We start from the raw sequence: 20,654 nt of genomic DNA, 5'->3' as shown, positions 1-20,654 counted from the left end.
ACCTTGTTATTATTGCAGGGTTGCCCTTGGGGCGCCCCTTTCACTTTCTCTGGCTAACCTTGTCTTAACTACAGTTCCCAAAGGTAGAAAGGATCTTTAGATCCCTTTTACATTTTGTTAGGTGAAACCAGCACACCCCACTTTATGTGGAGTTCTGGGGAGATGCAATGTATCCCATTTCCTTTTTAACAGTAAAATTGATGTTACAGGGACAAGCTTACCTTGAATGGCTGGCGGCAGTGAACCTTTTTACTAATCCGGTGCACCTTTACCGCAGGCTGTTTCCACAGCCCTGGTAAAGGCACCCAGGTGTGCTAATTTTACCAAAATGGCCGCGGTCTTCTTTTTTTGCCATTTCAGTGTTCCTTGTCCTTTCCTGTCCCTCCCCTGTCCTCCAGGGTGGGAAAATCCTTTGTGTGAATTTTGTCTTCAGCGGGAATACTGTGGATTCCCTGCCCAGGCTCCAGAGTGTCTGTGAAGATAGGAAGCGAGGGAGGAGTCCAAAACTGCTGCCATTTGTCTTCCAACTTGACTGCGAGAATCCAGTTCCAACTTAGAGGCTCGCTGTCGTGAAAGGACTGCCAACCCCCCAAGTTTGAATGTTGCAAGCCTGTTTGATTGGCTGGGTTCCTGCATAAGAGTCTGATCCTGGAAGCTGAGGAGGTAGCTGACCACTGGAACCGAAACCGAAGAGGAAGATGAAGGAACGAAGGCCATTGCGATTTCCAGTGGCCAGGGCGCCTGCTTTGTAACCAGAGCCTGCCGTTACCCTACGACTAGCCCGACCCAGAGCCTGGTGCGGTCCACTAGACTCAATACCTGCATGTTGAGCCATCCCACGTTGTGCTGCGACAGTGTGCACTGTCTTCCGAATCTTGCTGAAACTTTGTGGGCATCCTGCTGGACCTACAGAGACGTGAATCAAGTTATAAAAAGTCCCCTCACAAGAGTGCTGGACCTTGCAAACAACGAGAATCTGACTGCCGTTTTTTCAGTCTTCTTTGGCTCCTGAGAAAGTCGCCAAAATCCACAGAACCACATCTTGCATAGAGCCTTCCCCGTGATCCCTGCTGCATAAGTCCTTCCAGTGTCCTGTCTTCTGTTTTCATGATAAAGGAAGTCAACGACTGGGTGTTGGGCTACAGATCCTGAAGGCTTCTTGCTGGAACTCCTCTTCTGTGCTAAGGTAATGTACTGGCTGGGGTATTTACTTACCGTAAGCCTGTGTGATTTCTGTAAAGTTTTGTGGTGTTTCCTGTGATTGGGAGTCCTCTCGTCCAGTTCACCCAGGCCCCTGCTGTAATCCTCCTATGGTGTCTTCTCTGAAGTCCTTGGACCCTCAACTAACTTTGAAAGTGGAATACTTGTGTTTGAACAGTAGTCCACCTCTGGAACTCTGACTGTGCCTGCAACCGAGCCCTATCTCACCCTGCCTAAAGCTGGCTCCTACACCACAGAAACAATTTTGCCATTCTAACAGAGTAGATGTCGGGTTAAGTTACTCACCTGTGAATTAGTTGTGTCTCTTCCCCAAAGGTAATTCTGTTGGTTCCATTTTACTATTCCTGTTAGGATAAATGTATTAGTGTCCCCAATTGGGTCTTGGTTCCCCTGACTTGCTGTTAGCTTGTCCAAATTAAGTCTGCCTTAGGTTATACTTCCCTCTTAAGTTTCTGATGGCTCCTTTAAAAAGTATATAGGTTTTTCTTACATTGTGTTAGTTGTGTGCCATCCTAAAACAAGTTAAAGACTTGTTGCTTACCTCAATCTGTGTTGCACTGATCTAGAAAGCACCTGTAATTGTATATTTGTTATTGTCCCTTGAATAAGTGTTCCACAATTCAGAAAAAGTATATTCGCATGTTAGTTTACTATGTGATTTCTTTGCGGAGCTTCACAGTATTACTGCTAGGTTCTACTACCCTGTGTTACAGAAAGTGATCTAAAAAGTTTCTCCCCAAGAAAAGGTGTGACCTATACTGAATGTGTGTAAACAAGTTTGACTTACCTAAACTACTGTTAGTTTTCTAAATAAGATCTATGCTTTGGTCTGTGTACTTAAAGCATAGTGTTGTGTTTTTGTATGATGTGTTTATATGACCTATAATGGTACTTATTTCTCCCACGATTTATCTGGACCTTCTTGTATTTAAATAAACCATTTATTTTTACAATACATAGTGTTTCAGTGTTTCTTTGAACCATAGGTGTATTACAATTTCTTTGTACTGATTCTACAGCCCTCTCTCCATCCTAAGATAAGCCTCGCTGCTCTGTATACGCTACCATATAAATAGGTCATACAGCCTTATACTATGAATGGAGTCTTGTACTGTCTCAGTTGAATTGTTTTACATAAGCCCTTAGTTGGACTTCAGAAAAACTGTCCTAACACTTGTTTGCTGTTTTTCAGGTTGTATTGTCATCTTTGGATTGTGCGTGAGCGGAGAGCCCCACTGCCACGCCTTCCACCCAATCTTTGCCCACAGTGGGCCACTCCGTTTTACCTCAAAACGTGCTTTCCTCTTCAGTGCCTGTTGCTTTTGATGTATCACTCAGGACACTATTGGTGTCGAAACTAGTGACCCCCTATTGATGTAGACTTTGTTACACTTTTGCTGATTAGCCATTCATGATAGCATAGCAAAATAATAAAATACATACATTATACACTCAAACAAGAAAATAAAATAATTTCAAACCTTACTATATGATAAAATACAGCCTCGAACAATAACATCGTCATCATTGAGCGGTTAAAAGCTCTTCAACCCTGTCCACCATCCTGATAGAGAAGTCCATAGCAAAGGGAAAATTGAACGTTGCCCAGGGGAGAGTTGGAGGCAAATGATGTACAAAGACATCCTCTCTCGCAGCCCCTAAACAACCTAGGTCCTGGTGTCGGTAGACACCCAACCTAGATCATCTTTGTTGCCAGGCCCCATAAATAAAGCTTGCTGTCGATTTGTTGATATCTCTATTGAAGTCCCCCAAAAGAAGGTACATTTCTGCATTTGGATTGCGTTCAAGGCCTTCATTTAGTACATCTTAACCTTGGAGAATTGTAAGCAGGGCATATGCGGAGGAAGTGTTGCACATTTTCCTCTGCATCACATGTTTTACACTTTGCACTGGATGCGCTGTTCCATCGCTTCATTTTATGTATCAGGAAAGAGTGTGTTTGCTCTGACAAAAGCAGGAACGCGTTTGACTTGGTAGGGGGGAGGGGCAGATTTGACAGGTAGGGTTGTTGGGTAAGATATGGTGAACTGGTGTGGGACTTCACAAGACCTATATCTTGGTATTAGGAACCCAACTCTTAATATAGGCCTGTACTACACAAGTCGGTAGAGTAGCTGAGCAGCGAGGCTTATTTAGGAGGGGTAATGTGAGCTGCAGATTAGCACTATGAAATTAGTAAACACTTACACACTTTAAGTTGTATTAAATTATGTATTTATATGTACACAAGGCAAATTAAGCAAACTCAAACTTTAAAAAGGTAACCACTAATAGTAGTACTCAATGGAAGATAGAAATAATTTACACAAGAATAATAATGCAGGCAAGTAATTTTTTCTATGCTATACAGTTCCAGCACACTGAGTGACAACAAAGGTCAATAATATCATTTATATATATATATATATATATATCACCTTTACACTTTGAGTTTGGAAGGGGACGTTTCAGAGTTAGTTAAAGCACACTTTAGCAACTGTTTCAATAGTTTCTCCCAGAGGGATGTAGGCAGTCTTTTATCCCAGCAATAATAGTGTCAACAATTAAAACCTGTGAGGGAACAAGTTCTGCCAAAGCCAGTAAGGTTCAGAAGAGGAGCTTTTAGGAAACCAGGACAGCCAAAGTCAATAGGACCGTTCAAGTTCTGATGCCTACTTGTTGGAGTGCAAGCTGGAAGGCCTCCTCAGGTGAGTTGATGTTAACTCTAGATGGGTGAAAATAATACTTCCCAAGTCCGGAAGCACTATAAATGGTAAAGGTAGTTATACCCCAAACCCCACAGTAACTTAGAATTGAAGAAGAGATTCCAGCTGGATTCCTTCCTGATGAGTGATGCAGACTCTTGTTCCAGCTCCTTGGTCTTGGTGATGAAAGGGGGGGACGTTTGGTGGGCTTCTGCAGCAGCGCTTTGGAGAGGGACTCTGCAGCAATTGATTAATGGATTCCACGTGATTCAGCGGCTTTGTGGTTTTTGCACGTTTTTCTCAGCACCAAGAAGGAACAAATACCTCTGGTTGGATTTTCGTCGGTCCTCAGCACTGTTGAGGGAACTCTGGATGATGAATTCCTGCTTCTGGAGGTCCACAAGGGTGCCCACAAAGTTTTGGCCAGATTAGTTCATTGCAAGATGATGCACTCGATAACGGTCCCTGGGCATTGGGATTCTGACGCCTAGGAAAGTCGCAGCAAGTCAGGGGATGAGCCAAAATGAAGCAGATCCAGGGGCTAATTGGTCCCACCAGTCCAAGGGAGGAGGAGGTCCTGCACAGATCTTCCCTGTCAAAACAAAAACTGGGTGAGCACAGCTGCAAGGCTTCACTGGCGCATCTGCGGTCCTGGAAGGTACTGCTGGCATCTCTACTCGTCCTCTGTCGGACGGCTTGTTCCAGTGGTCGACTCAGTCTGTAGTCCCAAAATCCTCACCTTTTATGCAAAATCCCAATCGTTCACAGCCCTAGGGCTGTCAATCACCTGTGGTGCAGCTGTCCCCCAGGACAGCCAGCCGTCCAGTCAGAATTGGTTTCAATCAGTCACACCTAGAGACAAAGGATGGCGAAGTTTTGGGTCCCTCACCTCACTTCCTTCCTTTTCAGACACACTGGATCCTGGGCGGGCTTCAGGGATGAATCCCGCCAAAGGCAAAACACACATAGGACTCATACCTAGTTTAAACAACAGAGTAAAAGCCCAGAAGGAACTGACAAACAAGAAATGTCGAAACGAAAGACAGGGGCCATTTTGAAATAATGGTCACCCATAGGTGCTGTACTGCAGCTGATAAATCAGCCTGCTAGTAACTTGCACAAAAGGTAGTAAAAAGAAATCACTGCCACCAGCCATTGAAGTTAGTCAGTGTAACAAAAAGTTACATAAGAAATGGGATAAGGAGTTACTATGTAACACCCCTTCCCCCAGCATCCTACATAGGGTGGTGTGTGCTGGACCCAAAAAAGGGAAGATAAAGTAATATAAAAGTGATTTCGCTATTCTTGGGAACTGTATTTAAACATTGAGTCCAGGGACTTCTCAGTGGCACTGCACAGCGACTGTTGTGTGTCATTATGCAAAAGGCAGATACCTATGGGGTTTACCAGACTCCATTAAACAGTACAAATTTAAGATCCCAGTCCGTGAAAACAGAAAGAGTGAGTGGTAAAACTGCCCACTCACTCAGGAGGTAAAAACTTGAAAAAGTCAACAGTCCAGCAAAAGTGCTGGGGTTTCTGTAAGGGAATTATCACAGAACTGGGCATTCTCCCTAACAAGGGTTGATGTCCCCCATCTGTTAAAAATATGTTTGCTCATCCTAAATGTGGGCGCACCAAGTCATCCTCGTCAGATCTTCTTGCTATTGTTAGTTGAATATTTTTGAGCTTGCTCAACAATGACTGATGTGACTCAGTAGGTCAGTAATGCGGATCCAAAATGTATCCTAAGCCCAGTGCAGGGAGAACTTTTACCAACTGATTCTTATATGTTGAAACCAAGGTTTGAGGTAAATGTTCATGCTAGGCCATGCCCACCATCTCATTGGCCTGGCATGCCACATTTTACACGATTCATAGCTGGGGACTCCATTGCCTCCTTTTTTGTCTGTGAAAGCCCACATCAGCATACAGGGCAGCATTTGGAAAACCTTAAGGTAGGTATTGGAGATGTTTCCAGAATTGGCACTTGCATATGCTGATTGTATTAACATTATTATCCAGGCCCCACATTTCAGCGCCATGGGCATCTGGTCCTCCAAAATTTGCTTGATGGACCATCTCAACTCTGGAACCAAAATTGGCCATTTGTTTGTGTGCAAAACTGATCATGGCTCTCCCTGGCATGTGCCGCTTTTCTTATTGTGAGCTCATCCTGAGTTTTCCAAGAAAAGTTTGATGTTATATCTGCACCTAAATAGGTGAAGCTGTCCACTACCACAACGTGTTCGCCCTCCATCTTTAAGCAGCCACCCAGTTGAGTCAGATGATTAAATGAGTGGTCCAACTCTGGAGCTGTGGCTGGTATCAAGTTTATGTGATGGCTTCCATATAAGTGGTTTAGTGGCACCTTGTTTGGAAATCTATGAATCAAGGATGTCTAGAGAAACTAGCACTAAAACAAAAGACCGCCAAATGAAATGGTGGTAAAGTGCAAAACACATAGGTGAATTTCAACTGAAAGGTCTCCTAATTTTCCTTGTATCGGAAGTAAAGATAAAATGGTAGAATACAGAACCTTATTGTTGATGTGTGGATACCTGGAGTGTTAAGTATGGCAAGAATGTGGTTACATAACGTACTTGAGTGGTTGTATTTGCTCAAGGAGTCACCCTGCCTTTGCATGATGTGTCTGACAATGTGTTGCACTGGTAATGTTGAAGTGGACTGCTACTGATACTGAGTCACTTATTTGTTCAATACTGATAAAGCTCAATAAAGATCCCTTTTGGGGCCCAGAACGTATTCACTTGCTTCTGAAGAAGGGATGGTGTCTAATTGCACACCAAAGAAGATTGGACATTTAATTTCAGGGGATCATTATAGAGAAGTAATTTGTGAGTAAAGTGCTGGTCTTTGACAGTCACAGCCTGTGCTCCCGAGTTCAAAGTTTGACTCCCCAGCCAGGACTAACACAGCTATTTCATCCTTCCGAGGTCAATAACTTGAGTACGCGCACCAGAGCAAGTACCAGAAAGTACCACTTGGCCGCGTTTCCATCATCCAGAGGGCTAAACTCTGCTGCCTTTTGTCGCCTGAATTGCTACATTTTGGACTACATAGCCCATAAGGCTTGTTGCCTAGATTCTGTGAACGGGTCTATAAAATCCAGGAAGCGCGCGACAAGTACCAGAAAGTACTGCTTGCCGCGTTTCCATCATCCAGAGGACTAATCTCTGCTGCCTTTTGTCACCTGAATTACTACATTTTGGACTACATAGCCCATAAGGTGATTTACAACCCCAAACAACTCTTAACAACAGTTATATCAAAGTGAAGATATTTACCCATATTATTGTTTGTTTTCAGGCTTGTTGCCTAGATTCTGTGGGCGGATCTATAAAATCCAGGAAGCGCGCGCACCGGAGCAAGTACCAGAAAGTACTACTTGGCCGCATTTGTTGCGTGTTTGCGGTCCCAAGCGGTGCTTCCTGGTACTTGCCCGCTGCATTTGCTGGATGTGTGTGGGTGGAACCCCGATTTGCGACTAGCGATGAAGCGAGGTATCGCTTCTTTGAAGACTGGTATGCCACCGCTGTCCGCAATACAAAAAAACACAACAGCTGGTGTCTCCTTTATCTCCCCGGAGTGTCCATCCAAACAAACTCATACATCCTCCACCCCTCTACCTACAAGTGTTCAATCTAAGGTTGCCCTTTGAAGAAAAGGGATCAAAAATACAGACATCCGCTCCTTTTGCCAGGACTCTAACAACTGCGGAGCGATCCAAATGAGAAAAGACTCCACACCTCGCCCAGCGCAGGCTGCACGAGCACAAACGCCTGCACTCATTGCTGACGTTTTAAATCTACCGGATCCTAAAGGAGCACAGAACAATATTGAGCATGCTGTCCAAATTGTCAAGGTAAACAAAAAAAACAAATGTTACTAACCTTCCATCTGTCATTTTTGCAAATTAAAATGTATCACTCACCGACAGCGCCTTACTTCGTAGTGTTTTAACCGGCTCAGGTGCTGAAATTGTAAATGCTTCTGGAGTGAGTTCTCCGGCACACCCGGCTATTATTGATTTAGATCTTGACGCCTTTTGTTTCTCCTCGCACACTTTACCCGAAACCCTGTCCAAATCACCAGACTTGGTCTTGAACTCCAGTGGCTCAAAATCGGTTAAGGAACTTTCCTTTGCCACTCCCACCGCTCGTAAAGTGAAGGCTCATTTGCCGCTTCCTAACGAGGTTGAGCAAGTTAACCCTACAAATGGTTTAGTGGAAATTGCATTCACATAAATTAATTTTGCTAATCAATCTTTGGCGTGTTTGTTTGAGACACTGAATGCAAAAATAGCTCTTCAAGCTGTACAATTAGAGAAAATATTAGCTTGGCAACATTCATTCCCAATAGGCACTTCCTGGGGAAAATGGCAATTTCTAATAAAACAAAAACACCGGAAAGTTGCCAAACTACTACACAACTAGACTTAGGCAATAAAAACAAAAATAAATCTGACGTTTTTTCTGTTCCTTTTATACCCAATCCAGTAATTGATCTGCAATGCGGAAATGTCCAATCCCCTACTCGAGTCTCTAAAGATGTTGGACCAGTTGAACAAGCCCTTCCACAGATGCAATCAAATTATCAAATTATGCCTTATTTTCCAGTGGTAGTAACCAGGCTCCAGGAGCGAAAGAAAAATCGAATAAAATGAAAGTCGATCAGAAGGGGGAAAAAAACTCAGAACATCAAAAATGTTAAATCAACCTCATCTTCCCAATCAAAACAATTCATAAAAAATCTTTCGCAACCATGGTCTGCAGCTGCTACAGCTTCTAAAGCAATAGCAAAAAAATATATGCTGCAGGCCTCCCTAAAGAGGCAACAACCTTCATCTGATAAAATGAAAATGCTCAACTATATGGACCACTTGATGCCTTAGTGGCTGCCCCTATGGCGGCTCCTGCTAAAGACGTAGCATCTCAAATTCAGTCCTTTTCATCAGCTACTGAAAATGAAACCAAAGCCTCTTGTCACAGTGAAATAAGACAAGCTGTGGATCCTTATATGGCTGCTCTTCCAGCTCAAAAAGGTCTAATATTTTACCCAAATTATAAAGATCTGCAGAATCTGAATATAAATCCAAATGGCCATTGAGCGCAAAGGGAACAAAATACCCAAGGACCCGTACCCACCTCACAAAACTCCATATCTACCTGGCAAAATTCTACTCGACATCCAGGTAAAGATGCTCTAGAGTCGAAGTCTAAAGTTCTCAAAGGCCAGTCTCTAATGGGCCCTGAACTAAAACACCTGATAAAGACAACTATATCCCAGATATTTGAAGAAAATGTAACCTCTAATGATCAGTCTAAACAGGCTCCTGCTACAGCTTTGAAAAATTAAAAAATCAGTCTACTAAAATACCAGCAGTTCATTCACTTACCATGATGTGTCGTCCTTTGCCATTTACCCAGTACAATTTAAACCATACTTCAGTACTATCAATCTTTGGCGAAATACCTGCTCTTGATGATATTGGCACAATCGACATAGAATTAGTTGAGTTTTTCTGAACCGACAAAAAGAACATCAGTTATTCTATGGATAAACTCTAGAGTAGTACTTAACACCATTTGGGCAGTTAAGTCCCAACTTCTTGATTTGGGCTTTGTTATTGTAGCAGGGCCCTGTAAATCGGATAGCGGCGTGTCTTCCTTGGTGAATGAGGCCACAGAAATCAAGTACCATCCAATGGTGCTTGCAGTTGCGGTACGACAGCAACACAGCATTAGCTAATTTCTGAAAGCCGTGCCTCTTTGTCTTTAGTCAGCTGGAACTCTAGAGGTTTTAAGCACCTAATTAACAACAACAAATCATAGCATATGACATCATCCTTTTACAAGAGACATGGTTTATGACCCCACCTTCATGGAACAACTATGATATTTACCTAGTCCCACCTTAGAAGGCTAACTATGGTAGACCGACATCTTGGCTTCTGATTGCCATCAAACAGAGTTTACATCTACAATCGGAAAAGTGGTTCTCTCCTAATCCATTCATTCAAATGATTAAATTGTGTTGGAATCAAATGGCATACTCTCTAATCAATGTATATTGGAACCCGGATGGGTTGAGTGACGACAGGTTCTGGGAATCTATGAATAAAGCATTGGATCTTGTGGCTCAAGAAACTAACATCTGCCACATAATAATAGCAGGAGATCTCAATTTACACTGTTTAGACTCGAATAGATATCTTGAACGAATGCGATTGCAAAAATCGACCAAATTTATTAAATCCAGAAATCTCTTCATGCTCAATGGATCCCTGTCGTCCCTGTCGTCAGACACCCCACCCAAACCAACCTGGCACAGAGCTTCCAGTGCCGGAATCATTGACTTTATTTATGTGGATATGGCTCTCTTCACACAGATATTGTCCTTTCAAGTCTTATATTCAGACCTGAGTGACCACAACATGTTAAACATGTCTTGGGTTTCCAAATGTTTGCCATTGGTAGACACACGGAAATCTCACCAGGGAAACCTGTGTATAAATACTGCACAAAATAGATTAATATGGTCTGACCCCACATTGAAAGCTTTTAGAAAGCATTATGAATTGGATGAAGGGCATGAAATCCAAACTTTATCAGGATAATGGCTGTAGCATGCTTAGGAAACTGTCTAACAGAAATGCCTCTCAAATCTGGAATATTCTTAAATCAAGCAACCGCCGGACACCAGGTAGCAGTACAATCTAACTCCGTAAAAGAACACGATTGGATTGACTATTATAATAAGTTATTTTGTCTCCCAGAGTCTGTTGCAACCCCTAAATTACAAACGGAACAGACTGTTTTTACTCTATAGTACGATCATGATGATGTATTTATACTATATACACAAAGCTAGTCACTCCAAACCACATGGTCAGGACGGTCTGTCTAATTCAACAATGAAACAGTTTCCTGAAATCTGCACCGATATCCTGATGACTATGTTTGAAAACATAATAATCTCTCAAAAAATTCCAACTTCATGGAAACGCTTGATCACCATTCCTATATACAAAGAGGGCGATCAGGCGAATCCAGCTAGCTATCGACCCATATCATTATTAGATGCTACAGGGAAAATGTTTGGTCGCATCATCCTAAAAGAGATAAATATTTGGTCGGCAAAAAACTTCGAGGGATCCCTTTCAATCTGGGTTTGACAGTGGCTTGGGAACTGCTCCAACATGATCTCCCTGAACATGCTTCAATCACAGAGTGTCACCCGGAATCAACCTTTATATTTGGCCTTCATCAATTTCTGGATGGCCTTTGACTCATCGGACAAAAAATTATTATATGCAAAACTGAAAGCATATGGTTGCCCTTGATCATTAATGATTTTGATTAAACAACTACACACTGACACCACCATGGAGGTGAGATTGACTTTCGAAGGGTGTATAATGGCCTCGGTATTATTCAACTTGTTTATTTTGAACATGGGGGGTCTCCTTTCTTGACATTGTGTCAGACGCTCCTAAATTAGGGAATCAGCGTACAGCGTGGATGCTATACGCTGACGATCTGATACTCATATCCCAAACCCCTAAAGGTCTTCAAAATCGGTTGCCTGTTCTGACTAAATATGTCCAATTAAACAATCTCACAGTGAACCTAGAATAATCACAGGTCTTAGTGTGTAAAAATTCAAGAAAAATGAACTCTTGTAACTATGTATGGACTCTACAAAATGTAGCTTTAAAAACTGTCTCCGAATATAAATTTCTCGGCTTGATTGTCCACAACAGAATACCCAATACGTTATATTTGTTAAATCTTGAAACAAAAATGACTGCCTTGATTTCGCAGGCGAAGATTTTAATCTTTAAATATGGCAAGTTGTGCGCGAGCGACTGAGAGGCCCAATTCTTTAAACCCTGTCTTCTTAGGAGCATACATGTCATATAAGTGCCATCAACAGCAAGAGGGATTGAACACAGACTAAACCCTAACCAGGGTCCTCACATATGTTGATCTCTGTACTGTTTTATATTGTTCTGAAGTGTTGGTTGAAGCAGGGAAGGGGGTGGGAGAAAGGGGGAAGGTGGGATAGGCGGGAAAAGGGTTTGGGTTTTGTAAAATGAAAACTGAGAACATTCAAAGGCTAAGAGACCTTGATCACTGTTGGACAACATCAGAAGGAGAGGGAGGCTGAATAATAATGTTAACTTACTACTTCTGAATTGTTTAATACATCTGTATGCCTTTGATCCAAAAATAAAGTGTTTTAAATATGGCAAGTTTACATATATACATGTACTACTTTTCTATGAACAGAACGTTATCCCTGTTATGTTGTATGGAGTGGAAACCATGTTAAACGCTCAAATAAAAAATGTGGCACACCTTAGGGGCCGGGTTGTGGAAAAAAACTCTAAGACTTCCAAATTGCACACCGATGCCGATTCTCTGTTTTGAACTCGGCCTAGTGTCATTAGCAGGGCATATATTATGGCGTATGTGTAGCCTATTCTGCAAATGTCTATTAGGTCTAGAAACTAACAACCTTCTGAGTGTGATAGCTCACCAGCTTATATCAACTAATTTCTTCACATTGAAATGGCGTGTGTGTAGTAGAAGCCATGGCTGAAGCTGATATTACAATAACTCTTTTGATTGAAAATCCAACACGTGCCAAGGAGAAATTGTACCAATGGGACTGGATAAAGAACAGAGCAAATTGTATGACTTACAAGGACTTTGATACTATTAGATTCGGCTACAAAAGATTGCGACAAATGTCGGACTACCTAGAAAAATGTCCTTCGCCAGCTATAAGGAATAAATATTTACGATTCAGATTAAATTTGTGGCCAACAAGGGAAATTCTAGCACGACGAAAGGTTATATCATCTACTTTTGAGCTTTTGTCGTCATTATAATGTTACCGCTGAAAAGGAGACACTACAGCATATATTGATCTCATGCCCAAAATTGAAAGTCCAACGAATACAGTATTTTAAAAATCTGCTTTGCTTCCTCAATGATGCTGGTGATGACAAAATTTGGCATTTGTTCTCGAATAAGAGATTTGCAGTAATGAAAGCTATAGTCCAATTTTTAGAAATTGTAATACCAACGGAAATCATGTAATGATGAATCTGAATTCTATTTTATTGTTAATTTGATACATTTTTAGACTAAGATGGAAAATATGACATGTGATCAGTATCGTCCTAATAAGGATTTGTCCGTTCCTTCATTTTCACAGTAGTGTTTAATTGAATTTTAAAACTTGATAATTTTCTAAAATGTAATTTTTCCCTTTGTTCCTTTTCCTTTCCTTTTCCTTTTTTTAACATGTTTTAATTTGGTTATGAAATATAAATGATCTGTATTTGAAAAGTAAAAAAATAAAAAAAAAATAACTTGAGTACTGTCACATTAGATGATATCTATTCTTAAAGTTCTGAAAAGGAGGAGGAAGCATGTGCAAAGCTCTGGATAAGAACATAAATTATTTATTCATCCTAGAAAACATTTTTAATTTTAGTTATTTAGGGGGCGGTTTAATGCCACTACCAAGCCAAAATTGTCAGCATATTTTTACAGATGGGAGAGAGATTTGGCGTGAGCAGGAACACAAAGCCTCTAGGGGGTGTTTGGCTTTTATCCTCCCACTTGCCATGCTAATCCTTATGGCCATTCCCAACCACTGCTTGCCTCTCCCTATTCAAAACATGTCCTCATAGGAACTCTTTGAGGTAGCTGTATCTTTCAGTAATATCAAACAATGGGCTTTTATGGGTTTACCGTTGTTATTTATTAGCAGTGTTCTGAGGGGTAATGGCGTAATTTCAGCCGCAGTTTAATAAAAACATTTTTAATCAAGTGTGCCTTCATCTTGTTTATTTTTAAGGAATATGTGTGGCTGTGAATTTGTTTTTGAATTGCAATCTTGTTACAATGAGCATTGGCAAAGTCAATAGTCTTGGCTCTTTGATAAGTATTAGATAGGCATTGTCATCATGTGTCCAGCTACGCACTTCGTTTGCCAGCTGTTGACATCTTATGGCCAGGTAGAAGCATTAGAGCAGTGACCGGTTTCTGTGTTTTATTTGCACGGTCTGCACCATGCATGTCGTTAATGTGCCACAATGCATACTTAATACTGTAATTTGTTTTTTTTTCATTCTGTACACAGGAGATCTGAACCTGAATGTTGTAGCAATGGCATTGTCCGGTTATACAGATGAGAAGAATTCCCTCTGGAGAGAAATGTGCAGCACTCTCCGATTACAGTTGAACAACCCTTACCTTTGTGTCATGTTTGCCTTTCTGACCAGTGAATCCGGTTTATATGATGGTGTTCTGGTAAGCCAATGTTTTATTTAGCACATGAATAGTTAAGTTTATTAAGATCCTGCTTTTGTTCTTCTTGGACATCTTGTATGCTCCATCCTCTTGTTTTCTTTGTATTGCCCTTTTATTTATGTTGCCTTTGCAGTTCTCACTTAAAAGCTAAGTGTATCAAAACATATTGCCCACTTATTACATCCCACCCATTTATTACTTTGTTGCGTTTTATATATTATGTCTGTTTTAAATCGAGTGGATAGTGCTTCCAGGATGTCTCCTGCAATTTATGGATGAATTGGGCTCACTGGCCCCATATTTCAGCTCATTACATGATGGTCGAGCATCGCCAGTTTTGAATGCAATTGCTGTGATGGATTGATTGGGCCCAAAGACTGGGGAAAATAAAGGATTAGCTGGTTGTTAAGAGGAATCTTCTATCAAGATTTTTCTAGATTGAAGACCAGACACTGTTCCAGAAATGGGCAGGTAAAGCTCCTTCAACTGTCCTTTGCTCAGCTGGGCTACCAGTAGGGGATAAACACCCCGGAGTACAGTAGGGTGGTTAAACTAAAATGTTAAATAATTGGAAATGGTTGGCAGTCTGAGTAGTAACACATATCAGATACTGGAGGATTTTTTTCACCAATAACTAGCAGCCAATATATGTTGTGCAAACTGAAGGTTAGGACAAGGAGACTATGCAATACTGAAACCTGTGGGTGGATATGGCACATGGGACTTTCCTGGAGAAGAAGGTTGAACGATACCTGTGAGGGAAGTACAAAGCTATGAGCAGGGACAAGGAGAGGACCCACCAGAAACCAAGTACACAGCCTAAAATAGGCACATTCACAATGGGAGGGCACTGACTGATGCAGGAAATGTAAGCAAGAAAGAGTATGTGCAACCAAGTAGAATCGCCCTCAGATAGATCCCTCCACACAAGACTTTCGAAGGGCCATTTCTGATTCTAGGAACATACTGGAGAGAAAAGGTTGATGCTGTAGGGGTGGATGTCGAGCTGCTGAGACCGGGTTTGCGTAATGTATCAGCAAAACTAGAGGAGGCAGAACGGTGCATCTCGGATTAGAGGAACAGTCACACCTCTACAGTTTACAATGCAACAAGTACTTGCCAGAACTAGTCAGCTGGAAGAAAGAATGGAAGAAGCGAAGGGAATGGCGAGATGGACTAATGTATGTCTCAGTGGCCTTCTGCAAAAACCAGAGGGTCTCTCGATGGAACTCTTCCGGGAGGTATTGCTGAAAGTGTGGGTGGGCTCGGGCCTGTCCAGTTTCTTCTCCACTCTCCTACAGAGTGCTGCATAAGGAAACTTCTCCGCCCCCCCAATCCCACCAAAACCCTCCACCCCGCAGGTGTCCCTTGAGACAGGTGATCCCAAAATGATTAAACTACTGGGATGTGATCCTGAAGGCAACGAGAACAAAGGATCCTCTGGAGTTCCCTGGGGCCAGAGTAGGGTCTACACCGACTACACTAAGGCAGTACAGAAGGCCTGCCAATCGTTTCATACGATACAGAAGAAACTGAGAGCACAGGACATAAAATATGTAACCATATACCCGGCGACTGGGGCTCGGCTGCAAGTGTGGGTCCCGCTGAAAGTTAAAAAGGAAAGTTGAAGCGGACTCCCAGAGTCAAAAGGGAGATTATCCCCACGGCTGAGTAAAGACAATGAAAAGTGAAGGGGCTCAAACATAAGCACATTTGAGGGGAAACGCAAGTGCCTTTGGCGGTAAATCACCAGCAACAGTTGATTTACTCGAGATAGTGGGGAGGAAGCCCCCAAGAAACATAGGCAGTGATGGGAAATGTGAAGGATCGTCAGAGCAGAGCGAGAGCCTGTGTGAAGCCCCCCTTTAAGACTTTTGTCAGAGTGGGGATGAACGGGTATAGGGTAATTGTCGAGGAAGTATAGGGTGGGTGTGTGTAAGGGATTTTATTGTGGTATTGTTTGCAAGGCAGATTCAACACTACTGGGGAGGGGGTTGCACAGATTCAGTTGATGTAGCTTGCTGAGGGAGAGATTTGCATAGCAACTACAATCATAGGTGAGAGCAGAAGGGAATTGAAATGTCTCACCTGGAATGTAAACGGGCTGAACGACAAGATTAAACGGGAATTGGTCACCAGATACCTCAATAGACACAAAGCTGACTTGTTCCTGCGGGAGACATATTTTCTGGGCTCAGCATGCATATTCCTGGGTAGAGGGCAAAAAAAGGTTGTGAAGCATGCAGGGTACTATAAACGCTACAGGTGAGTGCCAATATTAATTGGACGTACCATCCCTTTCAATATAACCCATGTGCAAAGTGGCATGAATGGAAGGTACATTCTGGTGACGGGTGACCTATGGGGAAAGACGATCACCATAGTCTGGGTATATGCACCACCACCTCTGCAAACGGTGCTACTGATGATGGTAGAGACATTATTGGCTACAAATTTGACAAACTTGACAATAGTGGGCAGTGACTTTAACAATGTCAACCAGGGAGATCTAGGTAGGTGCTTGCAAAGGGCCGGACCACTGCGAAGTGCACCACACACCCAATTAGTGAAATTTTTGGAAGCAAATAGTCCCGATGGATGTTTGGAGGGCAGTCCACCCCGGGGAACAGCAATTGTCTTTCTTCTTGGGGGGGGGGGGGGTGCATGCATAATTACCACGTCTAGATGAAATCTTCATACCTACCATGCACCATAGTAGGAAGGTGGACGGAAGCACAATAGTTGTTGAGAGGTATATCTGACCATGCCTGCTGTATCTTAGAATCTCTGTGAAGGACCTGAAGGGACAAGGGGAATGGAAGCTGAATGCTTATTATTTGGGCATTGAGGAAATAAGGGTGGATTTGGAGGTAGGAACGAAAGAATGTTTTGAGTTAAATAAGGAGACTGTAAGAAAATGCATTCACTGTCTGGGAGGCGTACAAAACAATCTTCGGGGGTAGGGCGATGGGGGCAATCGGCCACCACCAGAAAGAAAAGAGGGGGAAGCTGGAGGCTCTAGAAAAATAAATGAGGGAGAAGAAAGGGAAATGTACAGAGGAAAAAACAATAGAGGCAAAGATGGACTTCCTTAAGTGTATAGCCCGGTACAAATCTGTGGTCCTGTATAAGGCTAAACAGGCACACTGGGTCAAGAAAGCCAAGATGTATGAAATTGGGAATAAAGGTGGGAAAAAGCCAGCATGACTGGACCAGAGAGAGGAGTCGTCCAGATTGGTTAGGGATATATGGTCGAACAGGGGCAACCAATACACGAAAGGCTTCAAATTGCCAATGAATTTGCTAACTGTTACCAAAGCTTTATGGGGAAGTCTTGGGACCGGACGAATAGGGCATCCTGACTTATTTGGAAGGGGTTTGTTTTCCTATGGTCGGAGAACAAGCTTGACAACAGATGAATAGGGACATAACGATAGAGGATACAATCAGTAACTTGCAATATGAGAAGACCCCAGCCCTGAATGGGATCCCACTCGAATACTGGAAAGGAGTCGGGGGGCGCAGTGGTGAAACCAGTGTTAAAAATGTACATGGAAAGTTGTGAAAAAGCGGAACTCCTGAGAGACCGGAGGACTGCCATGTTAGTGGTTATACACAAGAAAGGGAAACCAACAGAAATGTGTGCTTCATACTGACCTATTTCATTGTTGAACGGAGAGGCAAAAATTCTCGCAAAGATCCTTGCATATAGGTTGATGCAGGTAATTGATTGACTGGTGCATTCGGACCAATGCAGCTTTATCTCCACCAGAGCCACGAGAATGAACCTCTGGAGGGCATTGTTGAAAAAAAACCTACATGGCCCCCATGCAATAATGTCCTCCGACTCAGAAAATGTGTTGGATTCGGTACAGTGGGAATTCTTCTGGGCGGCCATGGGGGGAAAGCCGGTTTTGTGCCTAAGTTCGTCTCATGGATGAAATGGTTATATGCAAACCCACTGGCAAGGGTAAGAATCGATCGTTTCACCTCCCTACTCTTCCCACTTCGGAGGGGTACCAGACAGGGGTGCCCGCTCTCCCCGTTGCTGTTTCTTCTAGCGATTGAGCCACTGGCAGATAAGATCAGATCCGATCAAATACTGGGGGGCTTCTGGTGGCCAGTGGAATGGGAGGACAGGATCTCCCTCTATGCGGATTACCTCCTAATATATATGGGGGACCCTAAAATGACGGGCCCCAGAGTGATGGAAATATTATGTGTTCGATAAAAAATGTGGGCTCAGAATAAACTGGGGGAAATTGCTCATCGTACCGGTGAAAGGGGGGATCTGAGGCAATACCGGGCAGATGCCCCCTCCAGGTTACTACCATATCATTCAAATATATCGGCATAGAATTGTGCCTGGACAAATAGAAATTCCTGGCTAATAAGACTACAAGACGACTCTAAGCATTGTGTTAACTTGCCACTTGGAATGATAGGAAGAGCTAACTTATTTAAAATGATGGCACTCCCTAGACTGTTATATGTATTTTAAAATACCCTGATGACAGTTCCTAAAACACCATTTGTCAGAATTGAGGTGATAATCAGAGGGATCATTTGGGGTCAGGGAACTCTGCAGGTGGAATTGAGGACACTAGCAAGGCCGGTTTGGGATAGCGGTCTGGGAGTGCCCGATTTCCGTAAGTACTACTGGCCATTTCAACTAGTGGTGACAAATGAATGGGTGTTCAGAGGGTGGCAGTCCAGTAACAAATGAAATTGACTTAACCGAGATCAGTTGTAGATCCCCTCTTCAAATACTGTATGGCAGCCAGGGTTGGGAGGGCCTGCCGTCAGCAGGGCCAAGGATTGTGCAGAGTTGGAGGGAAGAAGCAAATGCAGTGGGGTGAAAAGGAAAAGCCTCCAAATGCTTCCCACTATGAGAGAACCAAACATCCCAGGAAGTAGGTAAGCTGCGTAGTCAGTCAAGGTGAATGGAAAAAGAGATTCACAAACTGGGAGATATGCTTGGCAGTAAGGAGATAGCGTTGTTCCAGTCAGTGCAGGAGGAATATGGGTTACTTCAGAGGGATAGCTACACTTGGAAGAGAATAAAATGGCTCAATTCGGATGAAAGATAAATGTCCCGGAGCATACCCCCCTGGATGTAAATTTACTCTCTGAATGACTGGATGGGAAAGCAATCGCAGCAAATAATAATACTTTGTTGCCTATGACCAAATAAAAAATGTAATGATCTATCTACTTGGGGCCGCTGGAGTAAGAGGAATGGGTAGAAGCACACATTTCCACAAGGGAAGTCAACATGTCGACCAAGTTGAGGCTGATACAATGTAAAATATTGCACAGATTTTACTACTGTAGGAAAATGCTTTATAGTATGGGCAGGGCTGCTGACAATGCTGGTGTAAAGTGTGGTAGGGGTGTGCAAACTCTAATTCATTTAATCTTTAATCTGGGAGTGCCCTAGGATTAAGGGCTGTTGGAAAAATATACTGACCAAGCTTCTAGACTGACGGATCACATGATAGTGCTAATCTATATAGATAAAGCAAGGTTGTGTTTGTTTGTGGGTTTGTATGTGGTGTTCTTGGGGACTGAACTCCTCATGAATGGTGAGGTCTGGCGTCATTCATTTTTCATGGACTATTCTTTATTTCATTGCTCAATTAATGCAACAATTTTTGGCTCCATTGGTCATCCCGTTCCCGAGATAATTCATCTTTTTGGTTTTTCGGCTTTGTTTTTCGGCATTACGTTTTGTGGTGTAGCCCCGCCATCTACAGGTAATTTGTAGAAAGTGATCATCATCGCACTTCGTAGCTGCAACATGATCAACAACTGATGAATTTCTATTGCAACATTTTGTTAAAGACAGGTACTTCACTCTCATGACATCAAATGGAAGTTTGCTACAATTTTAAGATGACATAGTTGAATCAGTTGATTTGAATTGGGTTCCATGTTTAACAAAGAGATTTCTTTCTTCTGTATTGTCTTCTTTTACTAATGATTTAATCCCACAAATATATTTTTATAGAAATGCCATGAGAAAACAGAGCAGTATTTAATCCCATCCGAATCAAAACAAACCATCGAAAGCTGAAAAAACATGATCAACTTTGTAACGGATTCTAACCTGGCGTCACACTCTTTCACTTTGCCTAGAATGTAGCACTCAATTAGAATACTTTCTCTTTATTTTCTACGAAATCGAATTGAGCTGGCACCCAACCTGTCTCACACCCCCTTTTACAAATACCCCAGGTCACAATGGACCATGAACCAGGCTGGTTGGTGGGAATACAATATTTATTTGTTTTAATTTCAAAGGAAATCGCACAATTTTTATGTTGGGCAGCAATCTCCAATGGGGTGATAATTAGAATGAAAACTACTGAAATAC

At 42.5% G+C, this 20,654-nt stretch overlaps 1 protein-coding gene across 2 annotated transcripts in view; it reads left to right on the top strand.

The window, feature by feature from the left end:
* The window catches only part of MIOS (meiosis regulator for oocyte development), a 771,408-nt gene that overhangs the window by 299,678 nt on the left and 451,076 nt on the right, over positions 1–20,654 (top strand). For both annotated transcript variants that reach the window (XM_069648526.1, XM_069648527.1), the window contains exon 5: positions 14,109–14,278. In XM_069648526.1, coding sequence (XP_069504627.1) covers positions 14,109–14,278 — 170 coding nt within the window. The remainder of the gene's footprint in view (positions 1–14,108; positions 14,279–20,654) is intronic.

Source organism: Ambystoma mexicanum, chromosome 2q (genome assembly GCF_040938575.1).
Source record: "Ambystoma mexicanum isolate Mex_15411 chromosome 2q, UKY_AmexF1_1, whole genome shotgun sequence".
NCBI lineage: Eukaryota > Metazoa > Chordata > Amphibia > Caudata > Ambystomatidae > Ambystoma > Ambystoma mexicanum.
Note: the sequence above shows the minus strand (reverse complement) of the source record. Positions and strands in the feature narration are given on the sequence as shown.